This window comes from Panthera pardus, unplaced genomic scaffold, assembly GCF_024362965.1.
Source record: "Panthera pardus isolate Hobbes unplaced genomic scaffold, ASM2436296v1 HiC_scaffold_20, whole genome shotgun sequence".
Taxonomy (NCBI): Eukaryota; Metazoa; Chordata; class Mammalia; order Carnivora; family Felidae; genus Panthera; species Panthera pardus.
In genome coordinates, this window is record NW_026526766.1 from 56,139,150 (window position 1) to 56,159,107 (window position 19,958).

The 19,958-nt window shown below is 50.9% G+C and overlaps 2 protein-coding genes across 5 annotated transcripts; both read right to left on the minus strand.

Annotated features, from left to right (window-relative positions):
* Positions 1–330: 330 nt before the first annotated feature.
* ARID3C (AT-rich interaction domain 3C) lies at positions 331–12,545 on the minus strand. Of its 2 annotated transcripts, XM_019424088.2 has the most exons (8): positions 7,998–12,545; positions 6,761–7,147; positions 4,845–4,917; positions 2,812–2,995; positions 2,383–2,666; positions 1,633–1,815; positions 1,312–1,401; positions 331–851 (listed from the first exon to the last, which is right to left on the minus strand). In XM_019424088.2, the coding sequence occupies exons 1-8, from the start codon at positions 8,352–8,354 to the stop codon at positions 751–753; spliced, it is 1,659 nt and encodes a 552-aa protein (XP_019279633.1). In that variant the 5' UTR covers positions 8,355–12,545; the 3' UTR covers positions 331–750. The 2 variants fall into 2 exon arrangements, with proteins under 2 accessions (XP_019279633.1, XP_019279634.1); XM_019424089.2 differs by lacking the exon at positions 1,312–1,401.
* Positions 12,546–15,637: 3,092 nt separating this feature from the next.
* Positions 15,638–17,967, minus strand: SIGMAR1 (sigma non-opioid intracellular receptor 1). 3 transcript variants are annotated; one of them, XM_019424085.2, is made up of 5 exons: positions 17,840–17,967; positions 17,376–17,539; positions 17,031–17,231; positions 16,805–16,897; positions 15,638–15,991 (listed from the first exon to the last, which is right to left on the minus strand). In XM_019424085.2, exons 2-5 carry the CDS (start codon positions 17,524–17,526, stop codon positions 15,765–15,767), a joined length of 672 nt encoding a protein of 223 aa, XP_019279630.1. In that variant the 5' UTR covers positions 17,527–17,539; positions 17,840–17,967; the 3' UTR covers positions 15,638–15,764. The 3 variants fall into 3 exon arrangements, with proteins under 3 accessions (XP_019279630.1, XP_019279631.1, XP_019279632.1); XM_019424086.2 differs by lacking the exon at positions 17,840–17,967 and adding an exon at positions 16,114–16,134 and having other exon boundaries at positions 15,883–15,991; positions 17,376–17,656; XM_019424087.2 differs by lacking the exons at positions 15,638–15,991; positions 17,840–17,967 and adding an exon at positions 16,141–16,327 and having other exon boundaries at positions 17,376–17,656.
* Positions 17,968–19,958: the final 1,991 nt, after the last annotated feature.

The following is a 19,958-nucleotide window of genomic DNA, read 5'->3' on the forward strand; positions in this document are numbered from 1 at the left end:
CCTATTCCCCGAGGTTGCCGATATAAATACACCTATTATTTCAGGATTGGTCCATTCCCATAGATCAGTAGGAGACTCCGTGAGATACCATGATCTTTAGGAGTCTTCTAAGGTTCAAGCGACTAATGCCTTGCCCAAGGCCACTCCGCACTATAGTAGCAGAATCAGGATTTGAACCCAGGCAGTCTGAATCATGAAACCCAGCCCCTCTACTTTCACGGCCCTTTGCTATTCTGTCTTCCCCTCTTGAGAACCCCTGGCCCAAAAACAACCTGTGTATACCACATAATTCCTCCCAACCCCCAGACCCAAACAAGAAGAGGCACTGGAGAGGGAGGGACTGCAGCTTTATTATTCAGATGTGACCTGAGGGATATCTCCTTCACAACACCCCAACCTAACCCTTCACCTGGCTTCTGAGGAGAAGCAGGTCTGATTTGAAGAGGTGGGGTCCTAGAGATGACACTGACACAGGGAGGCACATGAGGAAATGATGGGGGTTAGGGAGGGCAGAACTCTTTGGTAGATGCTGCTGGAGTTGGCCAGGGAGGAGGTGCTCTCCCTTTACAATGAGGTAGATGTAACATCAAAAGAAAACTCTTTGGCTTCAAGTCCACAGGGCATGGATGGGTGGGGGTGGGGATGTCATCTCCCAGGGCTGGGTCCTAGACTGGGTGCCCTAGAAGAATCAAGGTGAGGGGGGCCCCACTCAGCATTGGGGCTGGGACTCTTAATTTTGAGTGGGAGTTCTCAGGGTGAAGTGCTGGAAGGTGGCCCTGTAGGGAGTGGGGGTACAGGGTTGGTTGGGCCCTGGGAAGCTGGCACAGGCTGGCGGCGAGCAAAGAGGACACCTGATAAAGGGGTGAGGAGGTGGTGGAGGGAAAACACAGGCAGGAGGAGGTAGGCACAGAAACAGAAGAGGAAAACAAAAGTCAGTGTCCTGATTATTACAACACCACACACATATCCCTGCCACAAACCAATGTGGACAAGCTCCTTAGGTCAGTTAGAGACTCCTATGGCAATATAGATACCCTCAAACAGGTAAACAAAAAATATTTACACTGATACATAGGTCCATGACAAGGCAGACATCCCATGGTATCCATGCCAGAGAGGTCATGCCTTAGACCCCATGCCATTGTAGACACCCTTTAACCCATGCCATTGTAGCAATCCCATGAACCCCACATTACCCATGCAAGTTTGGATATCCCTGAACCTCATGCTAGCTGAGAAAATCTAAAATCCCCATGCCAGAGCAAATACCCCTGACCTCATGCCAGTGTAGACAGCCTGCAGTACCCATACCAGTGTAGACCACCCCGTTGATCTCTAGGGCCATGTTGATACTGCTGATACCACTGCCTGCCAGATTGAGAGGCCCATCCAGCCGCTCTTCTGTCCAGGAGGGACAGGGGAGTCACATTTTGGAGAATCAGACTTCAGACTTTCAAGCTCCCCCCTCCATCCTTACAGACAGCCCCCATTCCACTTCAGCCCCACACCTATAATCACACAGTTGTCTATTGAGGGATTTATCTGTCCCACCTCCAACACCTATTAGGTGATGGGTCTGTCCTCCCTCAGTGTATAGGCCCGAAGCCCTCTCAGCAACAAGCCCCTGCTCACCCCTCAGGGGAACCTTGCCACGGGGCAGGAAACTAGGGGGAGCTCCAGGTCGAGGTGGGTCCATGTGCCCCATCAGCACAGCCCTCTTCTCGGGGGGCTCCTCTGGTGCCAACTTCTCCCTTGCAGGTCCCAAAGCCAGGCCCACAGGCAGTGCCAGTCGAGGGGTTGGAATTCCGCTTTCCTCTGGAAGAACAGGTCAGTCAACTCCCATGGCCCAACCAACTCTGCCTCTGCATTTGGTTCTCCCCCTAGGGCTGGGGTGAAGGGAAGTCACCCAAGCTCAAGCACCAAGTTCAATTTTCCCTCCCATCCAGAGTCTCAGCCTGAGGCTCTGAAGCTGGAGAGCCCAAAGGGCCAATATATACATGTCTAGGTTGGTCCAAGACAATTAGGGCCTTTCCTTGCTCTCAGTTATTAAATAATACAGACCACAGGAGGCAAAAACTACATGCCAATGGGAGCCCTAGGTGGACAGATGTGGAATGGAGTTCCTCTAGATAAAGGACCTTTTCCCGAGCTTCAGGCCCACACCGCAGTAACCCGTACCCCAGACCTTCCAGGGTTTCACTGACCCTCAAACCTGAGGACCCCTAAACCTTCGCGTGCAGCAAACTTCAGTGCCCTGTCAGTCCTTACTACAGACTTCAATGCCTCTCAGACTTCAGACTCCCCACATTTTAATGTTCTCTGTATCTCAGCGCACCCCCAGGTCACACAGACACCCAAATCTCAGACCCTGTCCCCTCACACCTTTCTTAATGGGGCTCGGGCTCAGCTGCGCGCAGGCGTGAGCAGGCAGGCCGGAGGCGGAGCCCTGGGCAGGGCGTGGGCTGGGCGTGGGCGGGGCGGGGCCAGGAACGGAGACTTGGCCGGGAGTACCCCGAGGTGTAGGCCCAGCTAAGCCGTAGAGCGGGGCGGAGGTGTAAGCCTGACGACGGCCCTCGCGCCGGTTGCTGTCGATGGCTGCCTGGAGCTCCCCTGGGGAGCTGAGCGCCCGCGTCTCGCACTCGTACGGGTACAGGTACTTCATGTACCTAGGGGCGGACGGACGAGGCGGGGTAGATGGGAGGCTGGATCCCACTGATCAAGTCCCACAATGAAACGCCCGCCCCTGGGCCCTCCACGTCCTGCGACCCCTTTCCCGCTCCTTGCCCCCTCCGCTCGCGCGCCTGGCCTCACTGGGTGCGTAGAGTGAAGGCTGCCGACGTGATGGTGGTGGGCAGGCTGAGGCCGCGCGTGACCTCCCGCCACACCTTGCGGTTGATGACTTCCACCAGGCCGCCTTTGGCTGTCACCAGGCGAAACAGCGCGTACAGGTCCAGCACCTGCTTCGCCATGATGGGCACGCGGTTCACTGGCGTCCCTGGTGAGAGGTAGGCAGAGAGTCAGAATACTAGGACTAAGACCCTGTCTGCGGACATCCTCAAGGACTGAAGGAGTCGGTTGCCTGGAGGCCAGGGTACAGGACGGGATCTCAGAGAAAAGGGAAGTGGGAGGGAGGGGTAAGGGGGATTCCAGGCGGAGCCCACAGAGCTCCCAAGATCTGGCTTGTAGCAGGAAGGACAGGAAGCTAGATCAGGGGTCGGCAAACTTCTTCTGTTAAGGTCCAGACGGTAAATATTACATACAGATTTTGAGGGCCAAACCTCCCCTTCAGAACTACTCCACTCTGCCATTGTAGCTTGAAAGCAGCTATGGAGGATATTTAAAGGAATGGGCCCGGCTGTGTTCCAATAAAAACTTTATTTACAGCCTCTGAAATTCGAATTTCACACGTTCTGAAATGTTATTCGTCTTTTAATTTTTTTCACTATTTAAAAATGTAAAAACCATGCTTATCTCTCAGGCGGCTAGATTTGGCCAGCCGGCTTTAGTTTGCCAACCCCTAGGGTAGACCGTAGTAAGGACTTCCTGACAGTGCTGAAGAGCTGAACTCCCCTAAGCAGCGGCCCCAGGGTGGCTGCCAGAGACTGGGGGATGGCGGAAGTGGCGGATGGGAGAAGCAGCAGCCCCCGCCTCGGCTCGCCAACTCCGTAGCTCGCGCCGCCCCCGCCGGCCAGTCCTGACAAAGGGGCCTGTCTGCTCTGAGCGATGGGCCCCAGTTAATTCTTTACCGATCCCGTCCCCTTCCGCCGCCTCCTTTGGACCCGAACAATTAGCTGCGGCCTGATTAATGTGGGGAAATTATCGGTCCCACGGGACCTCCTCCCCCCCCCCCCGCCCCCCCGCACCCTCCCCCTCCCGCAGAGGGAGCAGAGGGAGCAGAGGGAGGCAAGGACCAGAGGGAGGCAGAGCTCCCGTCCTGAGGGTGATGGAGGGAATGCTGGGATCTGCTCAGACCACTCTACCCCACTTTCCCCAGTGGAAGGGAGACCTCCCAGGGAGGGTCAGGGAGGGGACACTGGGGCCAGAATGACTGGGCCTCCCTGGGGACCAAAAAGACCTGGGACCCCACTGAGGGTCCCTGGTTAGAAAGGATCCCAAAAGGGGTGCTGGGCCTGTGGTGGGAGCTGAGGGACTTTGACCAGCAGCTGCACTAAAGGAGGGGGGGGCAGTGCAGCCAGTTAATTAGTGGCTTATCAGGCCAAGCTCCAAGTGAGTTAATTAGCTTTGTAGAGAGAGATAATGAGTCAGTCTTCGGACCCATGAATCTGGGGAGAAGCCTAAGTGATGGACTGCCGCCCACCCTGATCTCCTGGACCCTTGCATTTTCTTCTATTTCTGAGATTCCTGGAAAGGAATTCCTCCTCCTCCACAACCCCAACTCACATGACCCCCAGCCTACCCTTTAGAAGTCCTTCCTTCAGTCTAATCCCAGTCCTTTCTGCTGTAGAGCATATTGGATGTCCCCTGCCTGAAGCAAGGGGAAACTGAGGAGAGACAAGGCTGGACGAAGGGCCACTGAAAGAGGAACAAGGCATTCCCAACCCCCCAATCCTGGGAACCCCCCAGGCCAGCCCCCAACCATTTCCCCTCCCACCCTCCCAATTGATCCCACACTCATTAACCTGCCAGTGGGCTGGCCACTAATTAATCCCTGGGTGGAGGAGGGGGGCAGGGTCAGAGGTTAAAGACGCTATCGAGGGCCCAAAGGCTAGGTGTTGCCAAGCTCAGGCCTCTGCAGAGAGGAGCCAACCTGGGGACTAAACCCTGGGGTCTCCCTTCCTCAAAACTGGTAGGTGGGGGTCCTTCCCTTACATCATCCCACTCACCCCTCTTCTGCATGAAGCTAAACAGGTCATCCAGAAATTCCTTCCTCTTGGGGTCTGCATCAAGCTCGTACAGCTGGGGAAGGACTGAGGTCATTTTTCAGCTCCACTGACTTCCCCCCCTCCCCCTGGGACCCCAACTCAGGTTAAATCCTGAATAAGGGTTCTCAGCTAAAGGGGTGAGTAGGGTCTGAAATGTGGACTCCCTGGCATTAGACTCTCTCCCCCTGGGCGCAGGGAGGGGCCCTTTTTCCTAACACACACAGAGACCGGAGATCCACTGGCCAGGGGTGCCCTGGGAAGCTCAAACCATCCCTCTGGGGAATAGTGGACTAAAGGTAGCTTAGGAGGCTTAGCCTGCCTTCCAGGGCATGCAAAGATCCCCAGGAAGGAAGTCAGGCTGGGACTGTGTTCTATACTGAGGAAGCTGACAGATGTCTCTGAGGTGCTTGCTCATTCACGCTTGTTTATTCTTGCAAGGGCTTCTTCCTTTTCACATCTCTGTGTGCCATGGCTGGGGATGAGGGACTGAGATGCCTCTAACCCATTGTTCAGGCAGAGTAGATGCTCAGAATCTCTTGGATTGACACCTGGGGCCCCTCAGCCCCACTTCTGGTCTGTTTCCAGGGGCAGTGACCTACCCACTACAGAAGCTGCCACAGAGGTAATGGCCCTACACCGCCCAGGACCTGCAGGGTCAGAACTTGAAAGACCCAGAGGTCATCCCAGTCACCTGGAGCCCCATCTCCAGTATCACCTCCCAAATACCACCCAGCAGAAACAAGCCCTGGAGTAACAGTCATTTACCCAGAATAACAGTCCCTGAGTAATACCAATAGGTAACACTCCATTCCCCACTAAGAACTCTCAGAATTAAAAACAAACAAAAAAAACAAAACCCAGAGATCCACTTTAGACCTATACTCCCCAGAAGAACTAAGCCCAAAGTCTTAGATGGATCCCCAAAAGTAATACATATGCTCTCCCAAGTAATAATCCCCAGAATTATACCCAAAAGAAACAGTCACTAGAGCAACAGAGCACCGAGTAACACTCCAAGTTTTACATTAATGCCACAGAGTACTAGCCGCAAATTAACACTTTTGGGAAAAGTCCCCAAGACCAACATCCTCCGAGTAATATCACCAGAATAGCACACCTGGAGTCAGAGCCCTTTATAATACATTCATAGTGACAGCCTGAGGTAGTGCCTTAGAATAACATCCAGATGGGTTCCACAGAGAGGAAGAACCTCAAATTAAAGCTCTCAGAGTAAGATCTTGTCACTCCCATCTGTACAGGAGCCCTTTAGTCACACTGCGGCTATAGTGTGGCCATCACAGGCTAGGAACTGTCACCCACACAACTCAGGCCAGGGAGAGGATTTGGATGGAGGCAATGTGACAGGGAAGAGATGAGGGTATCAGCTTGGGAAAGGAGTGGCAACCTCCATCCTGCTTCCAGAGACAGAAATATGCAGCCCAGGAAACCCCCACTGGTTGCTGGAATATGACCTTGTTACTTGATGTGTGAGAAGGTAGGGTAAGATGGTGCAGGCACTGGAATCCCCATTCCCCAGATCCCATTCCCTGAAAAGAATTCTTGAAGCTCCTACACCCCCCCACTTTCCCTTCTAGCCTCACCAAAAGCCTCCAGTCTGTCATGCCTCCACATTTCTGGGCATCTCCTACACCTTTCAGTGTGTGTCTATGCACTTCTTTCCATGTCTCTGGAGGTCTCTTTCTGCTTCCCTGTCACAATCTATCTTTCAGTCCTCCCACTGTCTCTCTCCAGGTCTCCGTGTCTCTGTTTTTCCATCCTGCAGAGGGCAGTGGGGGTGGATGGGCTACGAATCACCTGGCTTTGCTTTTGCCCAGAGAGGAGGAAGGGGAGGGGGCCAGACATGTAGGGGGTCCTACCTGCTTGAACTGTTCCTCGTAGGTCCATTCATGGGGATGAGGTCCAGGGGGTTGACTTGAAGGTGAGCTGGGGCCCCGGGTCCCTGGACGGCTCTCCTCGGCTGCCTCCTCCTCTGCCCCGGCTTCCTCCCCTTCCTCATCCTCTTCCGCATCCTCCTCTTCTTCAGTCCCAACCTCCCCCAAGGCCCCTTCAGGGGCCTGCAGGGTCCGAGGGCCAGGCAAGGGAGGTAGTGGTGGTGGCAATGGGCGTTGAGGGGCCAATGGCCCCACCCCTTGGGCCAGTCGGGCTGCCTGCTGCCTCTGCAGGGCCTCCATTACAGCTTCCAGGCGCAGTCCCCCCGCTGGTGGGGGGGCTGGCACCAGGCGGGGCCCCGAGGAAAGGGCCGCCTGTGGGGGTGGGAATTATGAGTGTTGGGCCCTGCTGCCCCCACAACCCCCAGCACAAGAGGAGGTGGTCACTGATTCAAGGAAGTGCAGGGGGCCATAGGAAAAAAGGCAAAAAGATAGATTTCCCAGACATTGTCAGAGACATAGGTAGAAACAGCAGGAGAGACAAGAGACCAGACCGAAAGAAACAGAAATGGATATTGACAGAGGACAGGTAAAGACTGAGCAGATCAGAGAGGGTGACAAGGACCAAGAAACAGAGAGGACAGGAGAGGAGAGAGCGAGAGTGAGCAAGCGAGATCAGAAAGAGAGACAATGATAGGAGAGATACGGAAAGAGAAATGGAGATGGGACAGAGAGACAATGAGAGACAGGTGGGGACAGACAGAGATAATCAGGTAGAGATAAGAACAGAGAGACAGAGGTGGGGAGAGATGAGATTGATAGAGATATTGGGTAGATAGGGAAGGTAAGAGACAGAGAGAGGAGTAAGAGATAAATATCAAGACCTGAGTGACAGGTAGTCCAGAGAGAGAGACAGGGACAGAGATGGAGAGAGACAAACAGTGAGACAGTGGTTGAGAGAGAGAGGGAAAGACCGACGCAGCAGGAGACAGAGACTGAAGAGAGAAGAGAGATTAGAAAGAAGGCGAGACAGCAAATAGAGGGAGACAGAGACTGAGGCAGGGAAAAACAGACGGAGAGACGGGGCAGAGAACGCAGAGGGCTAGCACTGAGGGGCCGCGAGGACAGAGGGTGGCGGGGGGCAGAGCCCCGGACCGGGCGGGCTGAGGACCGCTGGGTCTTGACGCCCGCTCTCTGGCTCCCCACGGCCCGCGTCCGCACTCACCAGCCTGGCGCGCCCCGGTGCCCCCGGCGTCTCCACGGCGTTCCCTCTGCTCTGCCCGCCTCTCGGGCAGCCCCTACCTCGGCTCTGCTCCCTGCGCGGGGTCCCCAGCCGTGCGCTCCCGCAGCGGTGCGCTCTTCTGGCCGCGGTGCGCTCACGCGCCGCTCTGCTGGTGGCGGCCGCGGGGGCGGGACCGGAGAGGGGCAGGGCGGGCGGGGGTGCGGGGGGAGAGGCCCCCCGGGGCTCTGCCGCTCCCAGCCCCCCAACAGGTGTTCCCCCTCCACACTGCCAGAACGGGAGGAGGGGGCGCTGGAGAGCTGCCAGGAATCGTTCGAAGGAGAGTGAGGAGTCTAACACCATTGGACTCTGGACCAGGGCCCCGCCACACCCACAAGTCGTGCCCCCCACATCCACACTCAGTGCCTGGCATTCACACACGAACAGCCGTGTTCACACACCAACACATACTGTCACAAGTTCGGGCACACAGCTGCCCTGTCTCACATACTTGGTAACATAGACACTACAGCGCCAATGGCCTGGGCAGGTTGTGATCATGAAAGGGGAATCACTCTGCAAGATACTGAGATGAATATGGAGGGTCTGCACAGAGCAAATGCTTCTCCCCCTGCCCTGCACAAGTGCTGTCCTCAACCGCAGGGAGGTTGCAGTTTGTGCAATACGTGCCCATGGTGGTGGACTCACATGTCTGCACTCTGGCACTCAGAGGTCTCTGAACTGAGTCCACATCCATGGCAGGGTACACACATACCACATGCAGATACATGGTCACACTTTTTTCTTTTTAATCTCTTGTGACCTTCTATTATGGAAATTTTCAAACATATACACAAGAATGGTGAATAGTATTATGAACCTCTGGTACTCATACCACATTTCAACAGTGATTAGAATTTTGCACATCCTCAACCCTGTGTGTGTGACTCCAGTCTGTATCTCTAGACCCCTCAGCCAACTACTCCAGGTCCACCCTAACTCTAGTTATCCCCCAGATGCATATTTCTTATTTCTTATTTTCTTTTGCCACTGTCCTGAGTAGCAGGCCACAATTTCTTCTCTCAGCAGCCTGGACCCCATTCCTCATAGGAACCCTCATACATTCCTCAGTTGCTTCCTGTGCCCAAGGGGGTGGACCTACCAAATGAATGAACAAAACAACCCGTATCTGTCAGGGTGACACCTGGCATGAGTATGAAACTCGGCTATATCACACCCAGTACCAGGGGCCATCTCCTGACCTCATACTTAGTGAGGTGCACTGTTCCCAGGGCCAAGATTCCTCTAGGAGGCAGAAATTCAGGTGTGACTTTTGCCTACTTTCTCCTCCCCCAGTCAGTCCCCTCCTCTCAGACCCAGCTTGCCCCGGCCTGGACCACTAGCTCTTCTCACCAGATTCTTGTGGTAGGTGACACCCCTCTGCTCTTTTTTTTTTTAAGTTAAAAAAAATTTTTTTTGTTTTAAGTTTATTTTTATTCATTTTGAGAGGAAGAGAGAGAGCGAGAGAGCAGGGGAGGGGCAGAGAGAGGGGAGAGAAAGAATCCCAAGCAGGCTCTGCACTGTCAGCACAGAGCCCAACTTGGGGCTTGATCCCACAAACCTTGAGATCATGACCTGAGCCAAAATCAAGGGTCAGACGCTAAACCAACTGAGCCACCCAGGAGCCCCACCCCTCTGCGTTCCTTGTCTCTATCCTCCACACTTGTCCCTGACCCACATTCCACTGTGGCACTAAGTCCTTGTTCTCTTTGGCCCATCTCTGGCCATACTGAAGCTCAGTACTGCTCATAACTTTGGCTCACTCCAGTGTTCTGCTCAGATTTCAGACCTGACAGCCAGTCAGACCCCAACCCCCCAAGAAGCCTTGGTCATCCAACTGTCCTCAGTACTGATGCTCCCTCTCCAGTGGCTTTGGGTGGTGTGAATACTCCTGGAAAGCATCAAGCCCCTTCCTCTGGGCCTAGAGGGGAGAATCTGAATACGCCATGGCAAACATGCCCTAGGGGCTCCTGGCAGAGAGTAGAGCTTTGCAGAACTCATATGGCCAGCTTGCTCCCCATACACCCATTTCCCCTTCAGTGCTCAGAGAACAGGAGGTGCCTGGATAGAGATAGATGGTAAGATTCTTCTTGGAAAGGTAGGAACTGGCTTGGAGAAATTCTAGTTCTGGGAGTTTTGGAGATTGCTTCACAAGGGGCAGAGGAGGAGAGGGGTAAGGGACTGAGCAGCTTCACCCAAAGAAAGGAATCAATCATTAGTCAAGCATAGTAAACCTATCTTGGGGGTCCAGACCAGGAGGGTTACAACTGGGAAGGGTTGAGGGGAAGCAAGAAGCTTTACTGGGACCTGGTTTATCTCTCTCTTCATCTGTGAAGAAGAAAGGATGTCTCTCATACCCTCACTTAGCTCCCATCTGGTTCTATACCTCACAGAGACAAAGACAGATCTAGATCTCCATTGATCCAACATATATTTACCAAGCAGCTACTTTGTGCAAGACATTGTTGGAAATAGGAGTAAATAAAACAAAGTCTTTATTATAATGGTATAATTCCAGTGGGGAAATACATAATGTATCAGATGGTGATAATTAAAATGGGGAAAAATAAATCTGGGTTGAGGGGAATAGAAAGAGATGGATGTATGTTATGTATTCATAATAAATTACACTCAAACTTAGCAAGCTTAAAACAACATTTATTTTCACACAATTCTGTGGATCAGGAATTTGATAGTGGCTTAGTTGGATGGTTCTGGCTCACTGCCTCTCACGAGGTTGTAGTATAAATGTTGGCTGTAGCTACAGTCACATGAAGGCTTGACTGGGACTGGAGGATCCACTTCCAAGATGACTCACTCACATGGCTGTTGGTAGGAGGCTGTTCTCCCCAGGTGGACCTCTCCATAGGAAAGGATCTCCTGCCTCAGGGTCCTCCCTACATGGCAGTTGGTTTCTCCCAGAGAGAGTGACCCAAGAGAGACCAAAGGAGGCAGCAATGCTTTTTTGGTCTAGTCTTAGAAATTACATAGTTAGTTCTGCCATGTATTTGTTAAAATTACATGAATATCCAACCCACATTCAAGGGGAAGGGAATTAGCCTTCACTTCTTAAGGGAGATATATACTTTTTTTTTAATTTAAAAAAATGTTTATTTATTTATTTAAAGAGAGAGCAAGTGAGGGGAGGGGCAGAGACAGAGGGAGAGAGGGAATCCCAAGTGGGCTCTGCGCTGTTAGGTCACGAGATCATGACCTGAGCCCTTATCAAGAGCTGGACACTTAACTGACTGGGCCACCCAGGCATCCCAAGGATTATCAAAAATTTTATGGAGTTATTTTAAAACCACCACAGAAGGAGTGGGTGTGGCTGGCTGGTTCAGTTGGTAGAGAATGTGACTCTTGATCTCAGGGTTGTGAATTTGATCCCCACATTGGGCATGGAACCTACCTACACACACACACACACACACACACACACACACAGAGAGAGAGAGAGAGAGGCTGCTATTACAGAAATGTTAGGGGAAGAAGCAAGAATTGAAGGAGGGGAGGAAGAGAGCCATAGGAATACCTAGGGAAGAGCTCTGCAGCCAGAATAGCAGGTACGAACATCCTGAGATGGAAGTTTGCTTGATGTGTCAGAAGGAAAGCAAGGAAGCCACTGAGCTAAATTAGGGTGGCTGGGGTAAATGGTTGGATGTTTGGTCCAAGGTAACATGGGCCTTGGGAGTAGGTTCCTGGAGGCAGTGAAAGGACTAAATGAGATGGAAACCATTGAAAACGTCTGAGCAAAGGAAACAAAACAAAACAACAAAGAAATGTCTGAGCAGAAAGTAGAAGTCTTGACTCTGGCTACTGTGTAGAGAATCCTCCACACAGGATATAAGCACAAAGATCACTTAGGAGGCTATTGCAGTAATCCAGGCAAGCGATGATGGCTTGGACCAGGTGGTACCAATGGAAGTGTTAAGACATAGGTAGATTCTGGATATGTTTTTAAGATAAAACTGACAGGATCTGTTGATGGTTTGGATTCTCATTCTCATTCTCTCGATGTGAGAATGAAAGATATCCAAGATGGGGAGCCTGGCTGGTGTACTTTTACTTAAAAATAAAATCTCAAAAAAAGAAAGGTATCTATGATGACTCCAAGGTTTTTGGCAGCTGAGTAAATGTAGGTACCTTTAACTCAGATAGTAAAGACTGTAAGATGCGTTGGTTTGGGAGATAAATCAGTTTGCGTGGCCATTTTAAGTTTGAGATGCCAATTAGACAGGGGAGAGGGAGGCAGTCAGATATCTGAATCTGGTGCTGAAAGGTTTAGGCTAAGATAAAAAACTAGGAGTCAAGGGGTGCCTGGGTGGCTCAGTCGGTTGAGTGTCCGACTTTGGCTCGGGTCATGATCTCACAGTTTGTGAGTTTGAGCCCCACATCGGGCCCTGTACTGACAGCTCAGAGCCTGAAGCCTGCTTCAGATTCTGTGTCTCCCTTTCTTTCTGCCCCTCCCCTGCTCGCTGTCTGTCTCTCTCTCTCAAAATAAATAAACATTAAAAAGCTAAAAAAAAACAAACAAACTAGGATTCAAGATGTACAGATGGTCCTTGAGGTCCATCCATGTTGTTGTAAGTGGTAGGGTTTCCTTTTTTATGGTTACATGATATCCCAGCACATGTACGTACTTTTTTTTTTTAATCCATTCATCCTTGTGGGCATTATGCTAAGTGAAGCAAGTCAAGATGAAGACAAAATACTGTTATGTTCTCACTTATATGTGAAATCTAAAAAAAACCCAAACTCATAGAAACAGAGAACAGATTAAGAGTTGCCAGAGGCAGGGGGTATGGGCAGGTAGAGGTGGAATGGAGGAATGAGAAAGGTGGCCAAGGGGCATAAACTTCCAGTTATAAATAAGTCCTGGGGATGTAATGTGAAGCTTAGTGCTCTTATACTATATTAGTAGTATATTAGTACATTAAATACTATATTGTACATTGGAAAGTTGTTAAGAGAGATCTTTAAAGTTCTCATCTCAAGAAAAAAAGAATCTGTAACTATGTGAGGTGATGGATGTTAACTTATTGTGGTAATCATTTCACCATACATAGATCAAATCATTATACTGTACACCTTTAAGTAACTTAATGTTATACTAACTATATTTCAATAAAACTTTTTTATTATTGAGGGACAGAGAAAGACAGAGCATGAGCAGGGCAGGGGCAGAAAAATAGGGAGACTCAGAATCCAGGCTCCAGGCTGACAGCAGAGAGCCGGATGTGAGGCTCGAACCCATCAACTGTTGAGATCATGACCCGAGCTGAAGTCAGATGCTAACCAACTGAGCCACCCAGGTACCCCTCAATAAAACTACTTTCAAAAAAGGCACACAGATGGTATTTAAAGTCATGAATGGGGGCGCCTGGGTGACTCAGTCGGTTAAGCGTCCGACTTCAGCTCAGGTCACGATCTCACGGTCCGTGAGTTTGAGCCCCGCATGGGGCTCTGGGCTGGTGGCTCAGAGCCTGGAGCCTGCTTCCGATTCTGTGTCTCCTTCTCTCTCTGCCCCTCCCCCGTTCATGCTCTGTCTCTCTCTGTCTCAAAAATAAATAAAACGTTAAAAAAAATTAAAAAAAAAAATAAAGTCATGAATGGTTAAGAACTCCTGGGAAGGGTATAGACAGAGAAGTTTGAGAATTAAATCTTGGGAAGTCAAAGGCTGGAGATAAGAAAGATCAAGCAAAGGAGGCAATTTTAGGAAGAGTAGTGTCCTAGAAGCCAAAAGTGTTTTAAGAGTGTTTCAAATTAAAGTTAAGAAATAGCCACTGGACCTAGTAGCTGAGACAGGAGGAGCCTGGAAGCAGAGTCTTATGTGGAAGGGAAGGGGGAGATTATAAGGGAAGCTTCCAGGGCATTTCTGATAGATGTGGGCTCTGAGCATAGAGGGAGAACTGGATTACAGGGTGGGAGAAATCCTTGGAGGTTTGGCTTTGCATTGTTGTCGAGGCCTCGGCCAAATTCTGTCATGGCCAACATGATGGTGCGAATGGGGTGTTGGAATGGTCATCTTGCCTGGGCCTCACATGCACTCAGAGTAAGAAATTTATAAACTTAAAAACAATTTTTTTTAACGTTTATTTATTTTCGAGACAATGCAAGAGACAGAGCGCAAGCAATGGAGGGGCAGACAGAGGGAAACACAGAATCCGAAGCAGAATCTAGGTTCTGGGCTATCAGCCCAGAGCCTGATCCGGGGCTCGAACTCACGAACTGTGAGATCGTGACCTGAGCTGAAGTCAGACACTCAACCCTCAGCTGACTGAGCCACTCAGGCACCCCAGAAATTTATAAACTTTTGATGTTGTTTCCAAATGGCCGTACATGTAGTCTTCTGTATTTCGTTCACTAGAAATTTGAGTTTTTAGAATCTACAATTTTTATAACCATGTTCCTTCCACTTTTGATATATCAGGAGGCCTAAGAAGTGAGAGTGGCCTGGATCTTACTCAACCTCAGAGAAGGTGAGGTAGGTGAGGTGTCAAAGCGCAAAATTTAAGAAGGCAAATGCAGAGTCCCTGGGATGAGTGTACCTTACACACCTCTTTTGCCTCACCCACCTCAGACACCACCAGGGGGTATGTCTGCTCTCTACCCCTGTGGGCCTCTACAAGTCAGGTGTCCTGGAGAAGTTAAGACTTTCTACTCTGGGTGGGGGTGGACAGGATATACTGGAAAGACAAAAATGATTATCATGCCTCCATTAGCCCAAAAGTGGGTATACACTGCCACCCCGTGGCCACCCAGGATCGGACTCCAGGACTATTTTCAGAATGGCACCGGCAGAAGGCAAGACCAAGACACACACCATCTTACCCACCCCTGCATTTCTTCAAGTTAGCAGGTTTTCCTGCTGTTCAGACACACAAAGAAATGACTGTTCAACAAGTCTTTATTAACAGAGACAGGTGGACAGACATCAAGGGCAGTATGTGGAAGCTGTGATGAGGGTGTACGTGTGCAGAAAAGGCCTTTGTAGGCCAGGGATGGCCCCCTGGACCTAGGCTAACTTCTCTAGGTCCTCTGCCCAGCAGTGGGCCCTGAGCTGAGGCCAGCCTCCCCCAGTCACACTCCTAAGGGACGAATGGGGAAAGGCATGGGGTCTTTCAGGATAGAAGGACCCTGACCTCAGCATTCTCCATTCTTACAGTTCTCCCAGCTGACTTAGTTGCTAAGAGTGGGGACAGGCCATGAGAACACTTGCATAGTAAGGGGAACAGAATGAGGTAAGGCATATGGTGAGGATGGGGAGATGAGGGGGGCCTCCACAGGCAGCTCCCACCTCAGCTGCTGTTGGGTTGAAGGGTCAGGCCCAGACAGAGTATAATACCTACACCCATCACCAACTCCAGAGCCTTGACTGGTGGCAGGAAAGCTCTGGAAAAGGCTTGAGTTAGTGATTCAAGCTTGTGGTATGTCTGAATATGACTGGCCCCTTGGTACATGTAGGGTTCCCTCTCTGGATGGTTGTGAACGTATGATGCTGCCGTACACATGGGATTGTATCTGCATGTATGTCCCATATGTTCCCACGAGTCTCTGTATTTGGTTACATAAGCATGTGTGTCCCTGCTCGTACATCAGGAACTTAGTAGTTGCATGTTGTGTCCCTGTCTTTTCACATGGGCTCCAGAAAGTGGATGTATGCAGGCCTGCCTGCTCCTGTCCATCCACAGGTCCTCGTTCAGGCCTGGCTGGTCAGGGGTCCTGGCCAAAGAGGTAGGTGGTGAGCTCAAGCCGGAGGCCCCGGGCATAGGCGCGAAGAGTATAGAAGAGCGTGAGGAAGTCCTGGGTGCTGAAGATTGTGTCAGCCAGTGCGAAGGCCAAGGTAGATGGGATGACACCCCGACCATACTCCACCATCCATGTATTTGGCCCCCATTCCACAGCTGTTGCCTCACCAGGCCCGTGGACCACGGTCTCCCCTAGAGGACAGGGAGCACCCACATAAGGAGCCTAGCCCTTCCATTGCTGCCACCTCCCTAGCCCGTGGGCTGTCTAGGGGCAAGAAACAGAGCAGGAGCATCAGGAAAGGAAAAAGCCTTACCTCACTGGCCTGGTCGCCCATCTGGAAGAGTAAGAAGCCAAGATGGCCACTCCTAAGTTTTCCTCTGTGGCATCACCTGGCTCATGTCCTCTTTGGGGGTAAGCCAAGGAGGGCCACCTCACATGGCCAGGGGCCACTGTATGGGAGTCCTGGAAGTCTGCATTCCCAAGCCTCACTCATGTCAGGCAGAAATTTAGCTAAACTTGGGCTGGGCCTGTTAGATAGGGAGGGGTGGTTATAAGACTTGTGTGGCTGTCTGAGAAATGTTCAATTATAATGCCTGTCATGCCTATAACTTATCAATCTGAAACTTATGTGGAAATCCATAGGTCTACTTTTTATGTAAAAAAATGTTTCACTATAGAAAAAATGAAGACAACTGTCTGTCTTGTCTTTGGGGGTATGACAGCATATCTGATTACCCAACTGTCTCTCCAACAACTGCTGGAATATTGGATGAATAAAACAGTGTCTTGGTATATAAAAATCGGACGTGGTTAACAAGAAGTGGTTAAGTTTTGTTTCCTTTTGACAGAAGTCCTTGGACAGGGGCCCTTGGACCTGCTTCAACCAATAATGACCTGTGGCTTATCTGAGGGGTAAGGGAACTGAGGGGAGAGCCCCCAACATACCCCCTTTCCATGCCATGACCCTCCTCCAATTATGGGCACCCCAGAATGAAGGGACCCACCTGGGTAGAAGACCTCACTTTTGGTAGTGCCCTCTCTCCACTGGTGGAAGGTGCCAGAGATGATGGTGTCGGAAATCTCAGCCCAGTAGCGCCCTGAGGGACAATCAGATGGACACCGAATATCAGGGTATCAGCACCAATATATGTCTTGGCCAAACATCCGAAAGGAGGGCATGGACCCTTGTACAGCCCCAGCCTCCCAGTTCGGCCCGCTGCCAGCACTGACCCGAGTGGCCGCCAGAGCCCAGGGCGGTGCCGAAGAGCAGCACGTACTCGGACAGCGAGGCGTGCAGAAGGCACATGGCGCCCATCCAGCCGCCCGCGTTCACAAACACCCACTGCAGCTCCTCGTCGGGCAGCACGTGGCCTGGGTGCAGCCGCCGTAATTCCACGATCAGCCGAGAGAACGCCAGCTCGTGGTCCAACCCTGGCGGAGGCAGAGGAACAACAGAATCTAAGCTAGAATCACTCGGAACTCGGGAAAGACGTCTCTGAAACTCCCAACTAAGCTCGGGCCTCCCCAGACCCCTGCCCTCCACCCGTTCGCTCCCCCGGTGACCCGTCGGCTCACCCGCATACTGCCGGGCCAGCTGCGCGATCTCTTCGTGCTGGAAGACGAAGCTTTGCGTGCCCAGCCAGAGCCAGACCACCTGGGTCAGCACAGCAGCGGCAGCCAGGAGCAGCGCGGCCCACACCCACCGCCGGCCCACGGCCCACTGCATCCCGGAAGGCGTCCTAGCAGGGAGAAGTGAAGGAACAAACCGGGGCCTGGAGCTGTGACTTTTACTGCCTCAAAACCTGCGGCGCGCAGTTCACAACCGTACCCCCGCCACAGTCGTGGTACGGCTCGCCCTGGCCAATCAGAACAGTCCGAACACCCGGGCACCACCCCCTTGGGTTGAACCATTTCCTCGCGGGGAGTGTGGAGCGCCGAGGAGTGGGGTGGAGCTGCGCGCGTGACGCGATGGGACGGGGCTAAACCCTCCTAGCTGTCAGTGTTAGGGCCTAAGAGCGAGGTCTTTCCGAGTTCCTTACCGCGTGTGGGTGGTGGTCGGGGTAGGTGGCTGTGACAAGCAGAGTGGATTGGCCCCCTTCTCAAATTTGCAGCAGGCGATCGACTTGTGATTGTGATCTTTGCTAGCACAAAAAGTGGGAGGAGGCGCTTCTACCTAGGAAAAGTACGGAAGGCTTTCTGGAGGCGGTGACGCCTCTAAATGGTGTTTAGAAAAATGGGGAGGGGCATTCAGCGAATGAGACGTACTGTAAGAACAAAAGCACTATGAAGAGACAGCAAGGAGTCTTTTGGGGCCTTTTGGGGCCTACGATTCATTCTTTGTTTTGGAGCACAAAATGTGAGAGGAGAGCATTGTACACCAACAGGGTTATGGGGAGGGGAATGATAAAGGAAGAGAAGCAAAAGAGAAAAGCGGCAGCAGGGTGCAGTGATTAAGAAAGAAACGCTGGAACTGGATTGGTTGTTAAAAGACTGGCTCCTGCCAACCTACCAGTTGTGTGATCTTGGGTAAGCTACTTAAGCCCTGTGACTCGGTTTTCTCATCTGGAAAGTGGGATGAATAAAAGGGTCTACCTCATAGTACATACCTTAATTGTGATGAAGGTTAAATGAGTTAATATTGATAAAGCAATTAGTGCCTGGCAAGTGGTGTCATATGTGTTAGTTACATAAATAAAACACAAAGGAGAAAAGAACTAGAAGGACACAGCATCACACATGATAGTGATGGAATGAAGGGTCAACACAGTCAAATGTAATTAAGAGGTCTGATAAAATGATGGGAAATGGTCATTAGGTTTCTCAGTAAGGGCATGCAGCAGAGATGATGCTATACAAATCTATTTCTTTTTGCTCTTGGGCAGCCATATTACATTCCACAGTAGCAGATGAAGCCATATGATTGTGTTCTGGCCAATGAAGTATAGGCAGGAATGAGGTATGCCACTTCCAGGTCTGGCTCCCAACGTCCTCTGTGAAATTCTTTACATTCTTACTCTTCCCCCATCTAATATCTTAGTAATAGGGAATTAAGTAGTGGAGAATTTTGAATGCTGCTTCGCCTCTCCCCCCACAATACACTTGCTAAGCCACTGAGTGGCGGGGGGGGGGGGGGGGGTTGTTTGCTACAGTAACTAAGTTTACTTAACCTATTACAGGCTGCTAGACATATTACAGTGTATCGTGTAGGTAAGAGTAGAGGCTGGGAAGCTGGACTATTTTCTGAGAAACTTGGCCAAGAAGGGATAAAGAAGGAAATATCTTGTACAAAAAAAAAAACTTGTACAAATACAAGTTTTTGTATTGGCTCTGGCTTCTGTGATGCTTCTGAGCTGCCCATTCTCTTAAGAACCTTGAGGCTGAGGGGCTAACCCCAAAATCTGGTCTCTGCACCCCTGTTCCAAGCAAAGCCCTCTGGGACTGTCTAGGCCTATGGCTCCCTTGGTCTTTCACAAGGATAGCACACAATGCTTTAAAAAAAATGGTCACAGCCATATTCTCCAGATGTTGCTAAGAAATCAAATTCAACCGAGGGGCGCCTGGGTGGCTCAGGCGGTTAAGCATCTGACTTCAGCTCAGGTCATGATCTCACAGTTTGTGAGTTTGAGCCCTGCATCCAGCCCTGTGCTGACAGCTCAGAGCCTAGAGTCTGCTTCGGATTCTGTGTCTCCCACTCTCTCTGCCCCTTCCCTGCTTGCATTCTGTCTCTCTCAAAAATAAATAAACATTAAAGATTAAAAAATAAAATAAAATTCAACCAAGTAAATTTGAAGATATAATTGGCCTTATTAAACAATTTGTGAATCAGGCAGCACCCCATCTAGCAAGTAGAAAGGACCTCCAAGCAAGAGATACACAAAATGGAAGATTTTTATAGGAAGAAATCTGGAAAAAAAAGTTTTTAGCAAAAGAAAAGGACTGTTCCAGGCAAGTTTCTTTTCTGTTAGGGGGAAGAGCAGGGGATCTTACCATGCAGATTACCTTATCTTCCTCTGGGGGAAGGAAAGGGCCCCATTGGTGCTAATTAGAAAATTCCTGACTGACCAGTTAAGACTACATCTCTGGGAAGGTTGAAACTGATGGGGTTTTATAGTGATGAGGGTTTGGAGCTGACAGCCAAGAGAGAATTTTCTTGAGACG